The 18,212-nt window shown below is 38.6% G+C and overlaps 1 protein-coding gene across 13 annotated transcripts in view; it reads right to left on the bottom strand.

Annotated features, from left to right (window-relative positions):
• ESRRG (estrogen related receptor gamma) overlaps positions 1-18,212 on the bottom strand; it is a 400,770-nt gene that overhangs the window by 224,646 nt on the left and 157,912 nt on the right. For 5 of the 13 annotated variants that reach the window (XM_054061959.1, XM_054061968.1, XM_054061957.1 and 2 more), the window contains exon 2: positions 8,309-8,367. The exons of 7 other annotated variants lie outside the window; for them this stretch is intronic. Coding sequence is in view for 1 of the 6 variants with exons in the window: in XM_054061955.1 (XP_053917930.1) it covers positions 8,214-8,248 (35 nt within the window). In the remaining 5 variants the exon portion in view is untranslated. Of the gene's footprint in view, positions 1-8,213; positions 8,368-18,212 lie in introns of all 13 variants that reach the window. One more of the 13 variants, XM_054061955.1, reaches the window with a different exon arrangement.

The following is an 18,212-nucleotide window of genomic DNA, read 5'->3' as shown; positions in this document are numbered from 1 at the left end:
TGTCCCTCCTGTCTCATTCTTTTGTCATTCAAAACTTGGCCCTATTTTCCTTCTTTCTAGTTTTTTCTTCCTAAAACTCTGCTATTGGCTGGTTAAATGAAAAGCTGATTTCTAAAACTTTCTGTGATGCTGCCAGAAGCACCTACATCACTGATAATATAGTATCACATGATTTAAACAGAAAATTAATCCCCTCCTTCTTTCCATCTCCCCTACCCCAAAATCAGAAAAACAATCTCTACATCTCCTGACCCTCAGTTCAGATTAAACCTGGATGTTGAAAAGACCTAGAAAGAGGTGCATGTCTCTTCCAATGAGGATTTAAGGAGAAGCCACACGAGTAGATGAACTGTTGAATTCAGATCTCTGTCTTAAAAATACATTTCATTTGGCTTGTTAATGCACAATATAAGTACTCAAAAGATGTAACAAAATTCTGAAAAATGAATTAAGGACGTATTGCCATCTCCAGCAAAATAATAAAAGTAGAGAGATTAAGAGGCAAGCATATCTTTTTGAATTGTAAAATAGGTTTATAGGTCTTCTAATAACAACTTTTACTCAAACCTTACATAAATAGGCTTATGTGATACAAATATTACGTGGGCTATGTGGAAACTACAAGGTCCCTAATCATGTTTAGGGATTACTTGACAGAACAGAGACATTTCATTCCTATTGGACCTAGGGATTACAGCAAAGAAACATCTAATATTCCATTTTTTAATTTCATGCATTTTTTATTTACCTTTAATGATGCTGTATATATTCATCATCCTGAAATATTAAAACAGTATGAAAAAAGTAATAAATTGGTGGAAAATTTAGGGAATGGGAATGCAACAGCACGCAAATCATACACTATCAAGTGCTTGATACACATTTAAAATTACTGCCTAGTACAGCAAAGCCAAATTCCTGGCAGATTTCTGAAGCACAAAGTCACAATAAGAAGATCAGCAGAACAGACTGAAATAATAGAATATTCATCCCCCTAATCCATATGCAATTCTTTAGAGCTTTTTTTTTTAACAATGCATATGAGGTCTGACTGTATTCGGGATTTAAATAAGTTGTCTTTCTCTCTCTCTCTCTCTCTCTCACACACACACACTGTATTTTTGTTAAAAAAAAAAAAAGTATATACAGTTATCATTTCTGCTCTGCTGCACCCACATTGACAAGGTTAGCACATCTCCTCACACCTCAGATGAAACAATAGCATTTTAAACAACAAAAGTGTTAAAAGAAATACATTTATTCATACCATTGAAACTTCATGCAACAGCTTTGTTGGAAGGAGGGGGTCCAGTTCACCTAGGAAAGAGTTTCCTTTTTTTTTCTTTTAACTCTTTCCTATTTCATTCTAAATAATTACTGGTTAATTTAAAGCAATTTCACATTTAGTTATTGGCAATAAAATTTTGAAACCAGTATTAAATCTTTAGGAGTGTGCCTTTCTCTCTAGACATGTAATTTTAGATCTAGTATTGTATAAAGGGACAGAGACCTAGAGACAAATAAATCATCACTCAAAAGGCAGATGCTGCTGCTGATAATGATACATGTAGAAAATGTACGTGAGGTTGAGTGATGGGGAAGTGCAGTATAAAACTTCCATTGCCATGCATGAGATTACTGAATTACTTTCAAGTACTGCAAAGCCACAACTGAGTTATAGATGTTCCTCCAAGTAGGAGTATGAAGAAACCCATACCCTATCATAGACATACAAAGCCTGATCTTGAGACGAAGCAGGGTTTACACAGGTTTAACTCTCTGATTAGGCTTCAGAATATCAATACCATAAACAGGTGATATAAAATGAAGACATAAAATGAACGTACCCAAACATAAGACATTTGCAACAGTAATATACACATGGTCTTGCTAAATAAAGGTGCCTATATGTGATAATTAGTACGGCCACATGCAGAAGGTAGCTTTCACAACCGTCACAACAGTTCTTGTCACAACTCTGTTAGTGAGGCGAAGGAACATTAGGACAGGTGACGGTACATGGAAAGCCATCTGGTAAGTGAGAAAGAGCAGCCATATCCTGTCAAAACCTGAACACCCAAACGTAGCTACGCACTATTTGTAGTAACAGGCCTCATGAGAAATGGCCCAGGGTGTAGATTGCTGCCAAGCATTTATCAGGAGTTTGGGTTTCTACCTGGTGAGGGACATGCTGATCCAATCCCCTTCAAATTAGCCTCGTGTTATTAGCCAAACTGGGATAACAGTTGACATTGCTATTCAGTTTGCAAGGGTACTGTTTTAATTCAATAGAGACTAAACAAGTAATGCAAAACACATTTAATGGAAGATTTTCTTCCGGCAAGAAGAACAGTCCGGCAACAGCAGGGCTAGAATATATCCATCTTGTTCGTATATTTTGCAGGCACATAAGGAAAACAATCAGCATTCTTAGAAAGGATTTTATCTGTACTAGTAAGAAGGGTGTTAAGTTGCACAAGGAAATAAAAGACAAATGAACATCAAATTTCTGCTGCAAAATATGATGAATAAACAGGGTCTACTAATGTACTCTGAACTTCGGAGACCTGATAGATGTTCTGCAGAGCTGCACTGGCCCAAATCTGAATGTGAAAGGCACAGGTGGCAGCAGCTTCGATGCAAGCATACCACAGTTTTAAAAGACAGGACAATTAAGCAAAACTACAGAGGCATTGGAGGGGGAAAAAAGGCTATAGACGGAAGCAGGGATTTATTAAACAGGAATAAAGAGCACTGAGTGAAAATAAGGCTATGTCTGAAATACATTAGTGGTACTCTTCCTTCTGCTATCCTGTATTGGAAAGGACATATCCCATGCTTGTACAAGTCTCTATTTTAGTGAAGACAACAACTGTTCATGTCAGATAAGGCTAGAAAAGAATAGGAAAGCTTTTTCCCAAATTTTACAAAACTTTGTTCCAAAGCACAGAGCTACTAAAGCATTTTTACAAGTGTTTGCAAACACTGTAAACACTTTTTAATGTGCACAAGGAATATTTTGTTTCCTTGTACTCATTCAAAGAAATGGTTCAATCACCTTCTGCTTAAAGTTTCCAAGCAAGCAATGTAAGACATATATTTGGAATATCAAAGTTTAATCCTACTCATTAAAACATGACCAACTTATAATTAATTGAGAATGGAGTCAATAATGAGATCATCCTTCAATGTAATGATGTTGGTACTATCAGCTTGTAATATGGGAATACGTTCTAGAAAGTGAAGTATAATATGGAAAATTACAGTTCAGTTTGAAAAAGAACAGCCTGACAGTTTTTCCTCTGGTCTAATCTTTAAGATACAAATTTTAAATCCTCAAAACTTACATTCTCTCAGTCATCAAATGAGACAATACATTACATTGTTTTCCTGTGATAAGGAATAATTCAAGGTCTTACACTGCCTGATTAATCTCACAACCAATATTTAGAAAAGGTTTCTCTTTGAGCTAATCAAACTTGACAAAAGCAATCTTCAAACTATGCCACATTCACCACTTTGTAAGATATCTCAAACTTGTGTTTTATTAAATGCAGTTTAAATTAGCAACAGCTCTAAATCCACCTGCTTTTGACAAGCCCTGAATTTGACAGACAGGACATGAGTACATGAGGTAAAAAGAAAACACATGCAGATCAAAATTATTAGGACAAACATTCATATGTTTGGTTTGTTGTTTTTTCTGAAATGACAGATGCCATTTTAGTTTCAAGATAGCAGCTAGCTACATTCCTACGCTGACATTATGATGCATTTTGGGAGGTAGCTGCTGACAGTATTCAGACACTTTTTCTTCTGGAGCCAGCTGCCTTGACCTTACCCGAGAAAGTATGTCCAGTGATTCCTCCAAATAATGCTCATTACTTTATATACATGAAAAAGCAACATTATGATAGTACAGCTCTCACCATGAGGACAATTGGTAGGGAAGAACTACAATAACATTGTGGGGAAGCATGCAGATACCCTCCCAATCTTCACCTTCACTACCAGTTAGTGCTGGTAGCTTCCTTTCTTCCTGTGAGTGGTCATACATATGTGAACAGGATTTTCCTATGGTTTGAGAATGTGTTTAAACTTGGTTGCCTGACTCTTAGCACCAAAAGTCCTGAGTTAGTATAGCTGAGTAAGGGGAAGAAAAATATGGGAGAGATGCAAGTATAAATTCTCTACTGCAAATATTCCAAAAGGAAACCAGGCTTTCTGCTTATTCTTCCTGAGCTACTGACTCCCCTCTATTTCCTTCTAGATGAGGAACAGAGAAACTGTATTTCTACATAGGCAATGTCTGTCATCAAGTAATATAATATAATACAGTACCCCATTAACAAAGACTCACATGTATTAGAAGTTACTAGTGCAAATATTTTTCAGACTCAAGGAAGGATAACCGAATATTGGGTAACACACTTGCTGGGAAGACTATCAGTAAGTTTCTCTATTTGTTTATATAAATGGGCCAATACTTTGTAAAGCACTTCACAGCACTTAACTAAAGCAAACAAGCTCTTGAACTTTAAATATCTAGCAAGAGAAGCTATTGACAAGCATGATTTTACATAGTAAATCCTAATATCTTTATGAATTTTCACTCAGAGACTCTTCAAGAAGAGAAGCACTGGGCTCTCATATCGACTTCAGCTCCACTGTAACATTCAGAGAGGGGATGAGCAGCTGCCTATTCCCCTTTTATTTCTTTTTGTTAAGGCAAACAGCTTTTTTTTTTTCTATATAGGGACTCTGGGGCCACAGTACTCTTTAGAAAGCCGTTTCTGATTCTGAAATCTTATTCTGTCCCTTATTTGTCCTTTAAAGTAGGTTTTCTGTAAATTATGAACTTTCTTTTCCACTTGTTGCTATCCACAGGTAGCTAAGCCTCAGTTTGGGAATACTACATTTATTGAACACTGTCCTATTAATTCCCAATAGGAAATAATGCTGTGGGAATAGCTTGCTATGCTCAGTAAAAGGATGCTCTTGGTAAGAAGTCCTGTAAAGGTGCTAGTGCCAAATGCATCTTTAAGGTCTTCACACTTAAAAAACTTCCCCTAGCTACTGCATTATGTACAGTTACACCAGTCATTTGCTGACCTAATTAGTGTGATCTGATCCATATATACCTTTCTGCTGACAAATCAGAAAATGAATAATTTTTCTGTAGCTTTGGACAGTATATTTTTTAAAACACGGTGATTTCATATAGTTTAATTAGCACGCAACTTCATAGCTGGACCCTGTCAAATCAGGCTTGCTGTACCATAGTGGCTAAGCTCTGAGAAACAGTATGGATTTATCCATTTTGAGGAAAGGCAATTTTCAGTAGAATGCTGCTGATATATGCCAGTCCAGCTCAAGTATTAAGTTAGCCCTGAGTAGTAAGAAGGCAGTGCTTAAAACAAGTTTTCCTATTCAGTAGCAGGAGCATCTAATTCTCTAAAATCTTGCAACACGTTTTGATTTTTATTTCTTTCCAAATGTGTTTTGCAGGCAGTCTGCACAATGTGGTAGAAGAAAGGTAATGGAATAAACCTTTACTTTAAGCTGGTCATTAGCATTTCAGAGAAAGAAAATAGAGTATTTTTAAGCTATACTCTGGAGCACATTACCCACACTGGGATTTCATTTCATGAGTTTTAGGGGACATGTACGTTCTGAAAGTGGTATTGTATATATAGGATTCATACTCTCCAAACCCTGTTTTGTTAGGAAAAGAACCAAGAGATGCAATACATTTGAGATTATTAACTACACAGTGCTAAAGCATCAGCCCGGGAAGAGCTCCTAAAAGATAGAGCTTTGAAAATTCTTCAAAATACCCTGTAAATTATATTTGGGTTTCAATGTATAAAATGTCTGAGTAATTTAAGTGTTTGGAAAGGAAAACAGACTTTCCTAAAGTTTATGAAGTGATATGTCTATTTCATGTAATGATTAACCATGAATCCTAATTTCAAACACGATTGTATAGTACCATATGCTCTCTACAGCTGACACTGTGAGATCATACAGTTTTAGCAAATTAACATTCCGGAGTCCAATTCCAGTATTAAATCCCCATCCTCTTCTGCACCACCACCACCCTGAGTAAGCGCCTTGGTTTCCACAGAAGCATTTTTGCTTCCTACTGTTAAGCAAAAGCAAAGTCAGGATTAAGCTTCATTTTTGGGGTGCTCTGCTCATGATGCGTTTTGATCTACTGAATGAAACAAGTTGCATTTGGATTTAGAGAATGCATATCATGACATTCCCACCGGAAACTGACAAAAAACCCAAAACCAAACAAGAAAACTGATACCATTCGAGGTTAGTACAACACTCATTCATTTAAGGAAATTTTTTTCATAGTGAAAGTGTATTAGAAAGACGGATTAATTACTTCCAGGCCAGTATAAAACATGCTTTTGGGCAAGGATGTCCTAAATAATGTCCCATTTTAGGACTGTGATAGAACAAGACTATGACAAAAGAAAATGTAATTTAGTTTTGAACACACTGCAAATAAGTAACAAAATCTAATTATTTAGAAAGCCCTTCAAGATACTACAGTTTTGGTAGAAATTAATTAAAGGGTGAAATTAGAGAACAGAATTAAAACTTAGACAAGATGAAACAAGAGAGAAAAAGAAACAAAGGCGTTGAAAAGAAACAGATGCAGGGAAAGCATTGGTCTACTTTATTCTAATAATAGAGTCATCAACAGAATATCTATGTGAACTAACACCTAATTTGAGCATCCTGAATTCTGATCCTTATTTCCAGAGATGGCAACTACATATTAAAAAAAAAGACCCTTAAATTGCTCATTACTAGAAATAGATTGATTTGCATGAGGTGCAGAGTTAGATTTCCACTTCTTTTATGAATGTTAAGCTCATAAAATGAAGTCTTGAAGCCCTAATTCCCAGACTAACACTTCCCTCTTGTTGATAACAGCATCGTCGCCCGTGAGACCCAGGAAATAACAGATACAGGGGCCACAGGGAAGAAGCAGTTTGAATGAGTCCAGAAAACAGCTGGATGAGGGCTTAGGTAATGATCATGAGAACTCACAATCCTGTTCAATATCCAAACACAAACAAAGAACTATCTAAGCAGGAAACACCATCAATAGTGAAAGGTCTGACTTACTTCATGCCCATCTGAGCACCTGACAACACAGGTCAGAGGCAAATAGCTCAACCCAGTCAGAAACCTGGGACTGTTCAATAGAAGTGAAGGGATCTGTTGTGCCCCATCTTTCTCTTTCTCAATAGCTTTCATCCCTTCAGCAAAACTTGCTGGTTCAGACAGTCAGTTATTTTGTTTATTTTTAGGTATACGAGTGTAAAATTTCCAAAGAAACATGAGTTCACCTTGGTACATAAGCTGATTGCCAGAACAATCCAATATGGTGCATGTTGGGCACAGAAGATGATGGCTGTCAGGATGTTTTGTACTGCTTACCGATTTTAGGCTTTAAATTGTTTACTAAAAACTAATTTTAGCCGTGGTTTGGTTTTTTTTTTGGGGGGAGCGAGTGATGATAAGTTTAATAAAAGCAAATTAACAAGGTGTTAGAGAAACAGCAGTGAATTTACCTGCCGCTTCAGAGAATAGCCTAGGGAACTAAATTATTGTTTTCCCATTTGCCCACCTCTATGCTAAACATCATGTTGTCAGAATTGTCTTTATCCTCTGAATGCTACATGTGAATAGTCTTGCGTTTGTGTTCTGACACTTTATCTGAGCACAGTTGTTTATATATTTAAGAGCTACCTTAAACGTTCTTCAAAATCATACTGAAGTAAGGGATCGCCTTTTGTTTTGAAGGCAAGACTTTGTTTTACCAAAGACAGCAGTTTGTAAACTTCTAGGACCTTCAGCCACTAATCTCTCATATCTAAATGTCTAACATGTTTCCTTGTTTTAACTTACTAAACATTTACAGCAGCCAAAATGCACTTATTTAATATAACTAAATTGCTGTATCTGAGCACCCCAGACTCTTGGGAAGGTCAAGAGCAGGACCAAAATTTGGAAGGTTGGCTTAAAGATTAAATGTGAGCTCTTGCTGTGTCTGAAGCAATATACTTCAGGAGGCAAACATCCCCCACCGCTGTCTGCAGTCTCCCACCACCCCCGGCAGCTCCTGCGTGCTCGTTTCACCAGACAAATTGCAGAGGAGAGGGAGCGAACCCCCTTCGTGGACTCACCATCCTTTTCTAGTCACATTCACTATGCATTGCATTAGAAAATCGTAACGGTGTTAAAATATTTTGGCAGGATTTGTTATGGCCAGATCACTCACTTCCTTTGGGACACACAAAGCCTCCTCTGGCAATGAAACAGCCCAAATGTCAGCAAATCCTATAGAACAGAAAACGGTCTGTCAATGTAAAGCCTAAATGAATCTCCAATCAAACAGAACAAAACTGTATAACATAAAAATGCACATACAGAGAAAAGAAACAACCTAGAAACGTTCACTTTTTATCAAGGTCTTTTTTTCTTTCCCCCACCCTCCAGAAACTTAAGAGCATTACAATGTTTTCATCACAAGGTGCTATTAGAGCACAAGCTCACTCCAAGTGTTACCAATTCACGGACAGATTAGAGGGCACATTAATAACATAGTTAATATGAAGTGTTTAGAGCCTTTACGTCGGTGACAAATACGACTCAGCCAAATTTCCTGACCATTGAGGCCACGGAGGAACAATTTGGTAGATTTCATCAACAGTTCTAATTATGTTCCTGTCAAGTCGAGAACAAAGTAATCCATAACTGGGGGGCTGCTCAGAGACAGTGCCACGCGAGAGTAATTTATGCCCAAGACACAGGGCCCTCGCTGTAGTTAGAGTGCACAACGCTTGACTAACAAGTGGGTTCACAAAAAAGAATTTATTATGGGAAACACAGCCCTCCAGCTCTGCCAGACCTAGGTGAGCCTGCTTCCGAGGCCAGAGTGCGACCCAGCACTTTTAAAAAACATTTCAGTCTTTGGGACAATGGCAGTGCCACCTCAGAGGGTGAGCGGTAACAGTGCCCTTTTGTGATCCTGTAAGTAACATGCTAATGAAAGATGCAAAGGGATTATTAGTAACAGTAAATGAAAACGTCACAATATACAACGCACTTCTTACTGCAGCCCAACTGGGAAAGAGGCTGAGAAAGAGAAGGAGGGGAGATAAATGGGTAGAAGCTGTCATGTAATTTTGAGTCATTTTTGACTGTGATCTGTATTGGGATGCAGCTTCTATCCTTTCAAACAGGATCATTTTATACATGACACTCTCGCTGCATTTCACAAAAAGGTAGGAATGTCTCCCTAGTGCTAGGAGACGTGCAAAACCTGGCAGTGGTCATTCAAGACTGGCTACTTGCATAAGAAGTAAGATGTCAGAGAAAGTAAAATTATGCATTTCAAATATAATTAAGAACAGTATCTGTAAACACTGAGAAAATAACATTAGCAAAAATTAGATTTATGTGACAAATGCAAAATGCTCAATAGGTTTTAAAGCATAGTTTTCTGAAGGTAGCTTTGGGCATACACTGCTGTCAGCAGTTTTAGATTTTTATTTAACAAGACAAAAAACTCACAGAACTTAAAAAAAATAAATATCATTTTACAGCCCTTTCTTTGATAGTGAAGAAACAAGCTTATAGAAGTGTTACCAGCTAACCAAAGCAGCAGCTTGCTTTAGTGGACCAAACATCAGCTCACATAAGGGGAATGCTCAAATCAAGAACCTATTTCAGAGACTGACTTGCATGCAGTCCCAAGAAGGTTGTCTTCTCCATTCACATTCCTTACTGAACTGGTAGAATGGATGTAAGTATATGAAGGCAAGGATGATGTCCCCATGTGACATCTCTTACCAATGGATTTTTCACTGTACAAAAATGTTACTTAGCTTCACTGAACTATTGGTTTTACTTTACCTTTTAAATGCTAGTTGAACACTGGCACAGAGTGAACACAGAGCATGCTTGTGGAGCACTACATCAAAACCTCAAGCTTCTCCTTTCACACTCTGCTAAAGTTTCTTATTCAAATTTGCTTGAACCTGTAAATTATCTGCTGCCAAGTTTAGGGAATTTCCCAGCACTTACTGAGTGGGACAGTACTAGTCTTGTGCAACGGAATCTCCACAGAATTAATATTACTTGCACCCTTTGCATCCATGTATAAAAAAACCCAATATACTTCATAAGCATTGGTGGATTAAGCTTCACAACAAGGCAAAGAGGAAAGACATGGTCCCAGTTCTGCAGATGTGAAAAGAGAAACCTTTCTGGTAAATCAGAGACGGTAAATTTGGAAGCCAAGCAATGCCTGGACGTTATAATTTCCAGACTCGTGATTCAGTCACAAGACACGCTTCCTTTCCTGGTGAAATGTCATGCTGCTGCATGCTTCTGTTACAGAACACATCTTAACCAAGTGTAGCAAAAGCATGATGATCCCATTAAGTATCTAACATCTAATACCTTGTGAAAACTAATTTAGTGCTTTATCAAATCCCTAGTTTGTATGTAGAGCATAAACTGGCTACATTTGCTAATAGGGCAGATTGACCCATCCCATATATTATCAAACCACATCAAAGTCTGCTGGAGGACGTAGCCTTAGCTACTTATTATCCCTTGCATTAACTCTCTCACTAGCTACTCAACCAATACATTTTCCTGTAATACATCTGTCATGATTTTGCAGAGAAATCACCAATTCTGAACAGTGCAGCAGTTAGAGACAGATAAAAGGACTAAACACATAATGGTCACTGGCTTTCCAATCTACTGTTAAATGCCACAGACAGAAGCTCTTAAAGCTAAACCTGCACAATAGCACACCACTGCTGGGCCCGAGAGATTCAGTCTCTTAGTTAGATTTGTATTTTTAGAACTTTAGTCATTCACATGATTTCTTCAGGATTTATTACATACAAGAAAGAAATACTAGAATACTACTAACAATAATGTTAATAATATTAGATGAAATTAGGATATCTTTCTTGGCTTGGACACTATGCAATCATATTCCTACATGTGTTATGTTTGCGGTCTTATTTGTGACACTATAATGGATTAAAAATATGAAGCCATGCTTCTAACTGCCTGGAAACTTGCACATATGGCTAATAGATGGTTTGGGTTTGATTGTTTGTTTTCTTTTTTAAATCACAGTTGGTACTATTTTCTGTTAGATAGTGTTTGTCTTTGATTTGGAAATCCTGAGCCACTGTACATGGGTCTCTTACTGACCTTTTCTGACCATTTGACCAGCTATCATGACATACTTTCTCTTCAAAAAGCAACAAAATCCACTCAATAGAAATAAAAGATGTGTCTCTCACCTTGCATATGTGATTGTATAAAGCTCTGAAATATAATTCTATCCCTCACACAACCCTAGTCACTCACATTTATTCCTATGGCTTCATTTGTTCTCTGTGCAGTTTCTCAATCACTGTCATTTTCTTTTCCCTTATAACTTTTGGCTCTCCACATCTTTAAACACTAATATAAACAAGTAAAAGGCATTTTCAGGGGGATTTGGGGTATTATTAGATGTCTTGTAGTTTCTTCGTGATCCCAGATGCCATTAATGAAGGGTCATTTTTAAACCGGAGAATATTAAGAACTGCTTACTGCAACTGTGGTTCAGCATCACCGACTCAGGCAGGCCAATGTAGAAAGTCTTATGCTGGCTAAAACTTCTGACAAACTTATAGCCAGAGGGAATAAATTAGGTAAAAAAAAAACCCAAAAAACAAACAAAACAAAAAACCCCAAAACCCCAGAACCAAACCAAACAAACCAACAACAAAAAAGTGGGCAGTGAGTTAAAACATCACAATTCTACTGAATTGCAAGTCTTTAGAGCTTTACACCCCCTTCCTTTCCCTCTGTATTTTTCTTCTTCTGTTTTTATGTTGAAATCACAGGAACTACGCAGCCTAGCAAGGCTGTAATCACTCAGCAGGAACCTGGCACAAGCACAATGCAACCACCAGCCAAGCAGTAGGAAAATGAAGGAAATCTCTCTCTCCCTCCCCCCTACGTTTCTTAAAACGGGCTCGGCGTGAATGAATCTTCCCGGTAGCCACCAACAATTTCTTATTCCTTCCGAGCAATCATCAATTTCAGCATCAAGTGGTTTAGTGGCTCTACAACTGGTAGTGGCAGAGGAGTAAGCCCAGCACGCAAACGTTTTGGCTAATTTAAAACCCTTGTGCTGCCGAATCAAACATGACAAGACAACAGTAAAAAGAGAGGCTATTATCCCAAATGAGAGTCAGCGGATGGCTGAAATTGGCTTGAGTGGCAGAGACAAAAGAGGTGGAAGGAGCAGGGACAACCAGGCATGATAATACCAGTTAAAGCACACACTTTCTTCTCCACCCCCAGCACATTCACACATATCGCTGCCTGGAGGTAAAAAGGCAACTTTTCTGAGTTTCATGGCCAGACAGAAAAAATACACTTAAGAAGATTCAAGATAAATTAGTAGCTGGTAAAGCGCCTGCCCCCCCGCCATCGAGGAACTTAACCTACAAGAAACGCAGCCCTTCCAATAGAAACCTTAACACTGTGAAGACTAAAACTGTCATTTCCTACCTGAATTCAGGTCCTGCTGCCCAAAGTTCATTATCGTGATCTGAAGCACTGATTTAGGATACAGTAACCTTAAAACAAGAGTATGCTGTGGTGTGGCTGGTGGCGATTCGGTCTATACACACAGAGCTCACCAAGTGCCCAGATCTCAAAGAGCTGCTGGGAAGGAAAAGTGAAGGGTGGAAGAATTAATTTTGCAAGGCATTTGGGAGACCACAAGTAGACTGATGATGTTCAGAGCCATGAACCCTGGTGATGGCTTACAGCTCACAAAATGACGACCTGTGGGATCACTGGAGAGCAAGCAAGTTGTCTTTCGAAAGATTAACAATTTAAAAGTGCTGAAATTAATTTTGTTTAATAGCTGTGGGTGCAGACTCCTTACAAAGTAGGTTGCAAGGTCAGCAAGCATCCTAAAGCCTTTTAAAATGCAGCTTTTTATAGGGACAGTAGATTTAGGGTGGCTTTGGGCTTAAAGATATAAAAAGCAGAAGAAGTGTACGAGGTCATTTCCTACAACTTCCAAATCTTGGGTGAAGACAGGTTCTCCATTTCACTTTTCACTCAACAACATACGCTTACTGGAACATTGAAAGCTACTTGAGGCAGCATGGGTTTCTTAAAGTAGGCAAGGTGAAAAAAAGACATAAAATCAAACACCAGAACCAGATCAACAAATGCATAGTAAGGTCATCAGAATAACACTGGAACATGCCTACCTGTGTTGCAAACAGGTGGTGGGAGGAAAGAAAAAAAATATATATATATATATGAGAATGAGAGACTGGGAAAGATGGGACAGGGAGAGTACTCACACCCTCGTTATCATTCAGAATCAGTTTACCTCTGGTTTACATTTACCTTCTCATATGAGACAATTACACTCTAAATTACTGTATGCACAGAGTGTTTCAAGGAACAGCTGGACTCAACACTGAAACTCAAATCAAAGATTTAAAAGATGCTTTCTCAGTTTCACACCCTAGTACATGTGAGCTATCACTCACAACATACCAAAATACAGTGACTGGTGCTCCCTTATAGGGCAATTTTGTCCTGCATTTTTAGCAGCAACATGTAACTAATCGCACATGTAATGCTCATAACACATTCAAGTTTTGGAAATAGAAACAGGATGTTTGTTTTGCACCACTATATAGGATGTTCTGAATTTGCTGAATTAAACAACGTTGCCTTCAAAAGTACTCTCATTCTCCACAGCTGAGCCTGTGTGAAAGGTGGATTCTTGAATTCCAGCAGGAGCATAACTCCAAAAAAGCATGCCCCCCAAATATAAAAACCATTCAGTATTTATACATATCAACTTGGTCTTGCATACATGTCTTCCCAGGGAACAAAGAAGCCCAACTGAGGGTATGATAATGATGGATACAGCACGTGGGTTTGTTTCATCATGCCCAATGCTTTTTTAAATCTTTTTTCCCCTCTAATTTGAACAAACACAGGGTTTGCTTTTCAAAGGAAGTCCAAACCCAGCTACATGCCAAGCAATGGAATTCCAAGCTGTTGATACACAGGCTACGCTGGGACAGGCAAGTGTTACCGAACCGGGAAAGCTGCACTGCTCAGCCACACAGGCAAGCAGACACACTTCAGCCTCTGCTGGCAGCCCAGAGGAGAGAAGCATGTTGTCCTGCATAATGAAACTTGCTATGATCCTGCAGGCGGAGGGGGCCATTTCCCTGGCAATGAAGTAACTGACGGGCATTAGAGAGGACAGAATTAATTCTGCTGCAAGCCTGTCACTGACAGTGGCCAAAGAAAAAGCACTGGCCATTTTTCTCTGCCCCTTTCACAGGGAGTTAGAACAAAGAAAAGAGCTGCTGAGAAATACTTAAGACACCACAAGAAAATAATTTTAGATGCATATTAATAGTGGTACCAAATACTGTGTGCTCTCAGGCTGACATATACTGCTGGTATGTGTTGTTTGTTCCCTTTTTTTGCTCAAAGTTGAATTCATAGCCTCACTTAGCACTTCAAGAAAAGCTCCGTTCACAGTTCAGCAAGGCATTGCTTAAAAGGCAAGCCTGATACAGGTCCTTAGGGCATCTCATCCATCCTGTGCTTGGATGGCATTCTCCACCAAGGGACCCCATTAGGAAGGAAGGGCAAACTGAAATCCTAACCCAAAGTAGCCTGAAACAGCACCAGCGTACTGGCATAGCAGCGATGGATGAGACTCCATTTGTCTTCAAAGCATGGGAAGCCAATATATCTGCTTCATTGCAAACTCAACTTTACTTTCCAACCTTGTAGTGTACTTAAAGTTAAAACATAGATCAGCTTTCTATCCAAGGATAAGGCAGCAGAGAATTATCACCCAAAACTCCAATTATACAGATTGGAAGTGATGCACTACCAATGCAACTCCATATAGAAAACACCCTGAGATACCCTGTCTGTGTGTAAAATCAATTGCCCATGAAGGCATTGCCAAAAGATACAAGAACTTCCTTTCCCCTCCTTACAGTAGAATAACTCAAAAGATCTTATGCTAGTACAAAGCTTGCTGGAAAACAAGTTGCTGCTCAATACCGGAGATATCACAGATCTTACTCTCCTTACAGAAGGGTAGGCCCTTCCAAGCAGAAAGAAACATTATGTTTGCTCTATGGCCAAGGTAATTATAGGCTTAACTATATTGCTTTATATTTCTCCTTTCATAAAAGAGCTTTGTCTTAGTATAGAAACAAGCTGAGTTTGTGAGACTAGTACTTATCTGGAAGTCTCCGAGCTAAACTTAGGTCTGGCAGAAGTAGATACAGCTTCACTCACTTCAGGAAACATGATTCCGTTTATAGCAGGTCTGAATATGGTCAAATGAGCTTCCTTCAATACTGCTTGTTAAAATATTTAAGCTTAAGTAGGTGTAATTCCCTCATGGACAGTATAAAAGTATACATCTTTGGACTTTTGTCTGCATGTTAGTTTAGCAAGTATATAATGTTACAGAATGAATTCACGTTCTTCATACATGAGGGCACTTTCAAGAAGATCACAGAGATTCAAATATGGTAACATGAAATATATTTGATAGAAAAGTACAGGTTTTTTGAAAGCTGATCACCTGTTTACAGGAATCTCTAATCAGGGCTCTTATTTACAGTTCATTCCTATCTACTGTTCCAGGTGAGATCCTCTTGTGCCAGGAACTGTACAAGTGCAAAGAGAGAAAACCACCATGGCCAATACATACTGCAACTTAAAGAGAACAGTCAGAGAACTACTGGGAATTGATTGTGTTTTTCTTGTGCTCCAGCCAGAAGGCTAAACCTAAAGGTTATCCTGTCCTCGCGTAACACCATATCACCTCTAGCGCCAATTAGATTGACCAGAACTGTATATATCTACCTGCCTATTCAGCTCATATCAGAAAGAAAGGAGAAAGGGGAAAAAAGGGGTGGGTAGGGAGGAAGGGAAATAGCAAGGTCAGGCACTTATGTATAAGCCATATACCTCATATGAGTTACAGCAACCTCACACGGACCAAAACCCCCAATCCAACAACAGAAACTCTGCCTCCTCCTTGCTCAGTACACAATTATTAGAATTGTTAATAACGATCACCTCACTCAAAATGCCAAACCAGTTTTCTTTCTATTGGCATTCAAGAAAAATATCAGAAAAATATCTCACACCAAAAGCCTTTCAGTGTGTCTGCATTTGTCTCTGTAAATCCAGTGAGAAGGCTAATCTAGGTTTTCTTCTAATGTACAAAACCCAGTTAGTGAGGACCAAAGACAAAGACAGCTATGTTCCCTGACATGCTGAGAAAGCTTACAGTATGTCACCTAATTGACCGAAAAACTGTATGGATGAGATGCCTAATGAGACTGTCCCAAACATCCTACTTAAACTGTCTGCCTCCAAGTTTTGAACTCTTTCCCCTTCACCACAAACTTTGAACTGGTCCTGACCAGCCGGAAAAAGGGAGAGATGCAAGAACCACCCTCTCCAGTCCAGTTCTCCTTGGGATCAAACATTTCTCATTCAACAGAAAGATGCTTCCTTAAAAGCTTGTTTTTCCTCAACCTGTAAAGTTCTAAAGACCTCTCAAAAAACATCTCCACAGTCTAGAAGACAGCAGTGAAACATTAAATCCAAGCACCCTCTTATCAGTGCTGTGCCTTAGGAGTTGTTCCTGCCCACAGTACGGCACTATTTTTGAATGATTTGCAAAAGAGGAGGGAGAGGAGAGAGCTGGAAAAGTAAGACTGAGATCTTGGCTGAAAATCAAAGAAAGGAAAACTAAGCCAGGCAGCCTCAGCTGCAAAAAGATTTCTATGAGCTTCTTCCTCTGTGTGACACAGGTGAAAAAAACTTGCTCTTTCTATGGAACACTGAAAAAGTCAGATTCTGCCAGTTATTCTTGATGTACGTGTATATGTAGGTGGCAGATACTAACTTTATGGAAACGATCACCATACCCAGGATTATTAAGCATCATTTCCAGGAGAAACATTAAGCCTCAATCATGAAGCTTTATACTATACTCTTCACCTCATCATCTTCACTCCTAGCAACCAAGAGATGCCATACCATATAATGGTCTTCCCAAACCAATGATAAGAGTCAAACTGATCTGATACTCGTTGCAGAAATCTGGGAAGCTTACTATTTCAATTGGGAAAAAATAATATTATTTGTTGTAGTCACTTTTGAACTTCTGTCTGTACCACTGGGACAAATGTATACAGAATCAGGAAAGAAGCAATAGGAGGTTTTTCGTGATGCAGTACAAGAGAAAAAGAGAAAAAAAAAAAAGATTAAAAAAAAAAAGGTGTTACAACACGACCTGTACCTATTCTGGTAAAAAATGTTTTGAGATAAAGCCTCCTCTTGTCAGAAAGAATGTCTCCTATTTTCAATAGGATTTTAGGTCTAGCCCATGCAGAGGAGTTTGAAATCAGCTATTATTATAGCACCAAAAACCACCAAAACACACTAAGAATATTGAGTGAGTTCATCAAAGTTCCCTGATTAAAAAAATAAATAAAATCAGGAAAATTTGAAGCTCTAGATGAAAACAGGGCAGTAAACACTGAAATACTATTTTTTTCTCTTTTCTTTCAGGCACATAGAGCTGTCATTAGGGAACAGTCCAAAGGAGCTGAGGAAACTCATTACCAATACAGCAAAGCATGGTCAGGGGGCCATTTGTTTAGGTTTTTTTCTCTCTTTCTCTTTCATACAGAGATGAAGCATGAAGAGACTTTTGGGACCTGACCATGTTACGGAGCAGGAACGACGTGACTCTGGCCTTGCTCTGCAAACTATTCCATCAGCAGAAGTCTCCAGCAGGTCGGAGACGGACTAACTTTTCCAAGGTATTAAATTAAAAGATGTTGAATTAAGTTAAACACCCCACATTGAATTGACATTTCCCTTTTTTAATGCAAGCTAAGATTGATGAAAAATACCACTTATCTACATTAAGGGTCAAAATATCCAGCGAAAGAAGCCTCTGGTTCAGCGCGTCAGAGCAAAGTCAGTCTTACATAATCCGGGGACCAGAACGCGGATCACATTCTGATGATCCAATTAATGGTGGGATACTTTGCAATCAG

This window comes from Cuculus canorus, chromosome 3 (genome assembly GCF_017976375.1).
Source record: "Cuculus canorus isolate bCucCan1 chromosome 3, bCucCan1.pri, whole genome shotgun sequence".
NCBI lineage: Eukaryota > Metazoa > Chordata > Aves > Cuculiformes > Cuculidae > Cuculus > Cuculus canorus.
Note: the sequence above shows the minus strand (reverse complement) of the source record. Positions and strands in the feature narration are given on the sequence as shown.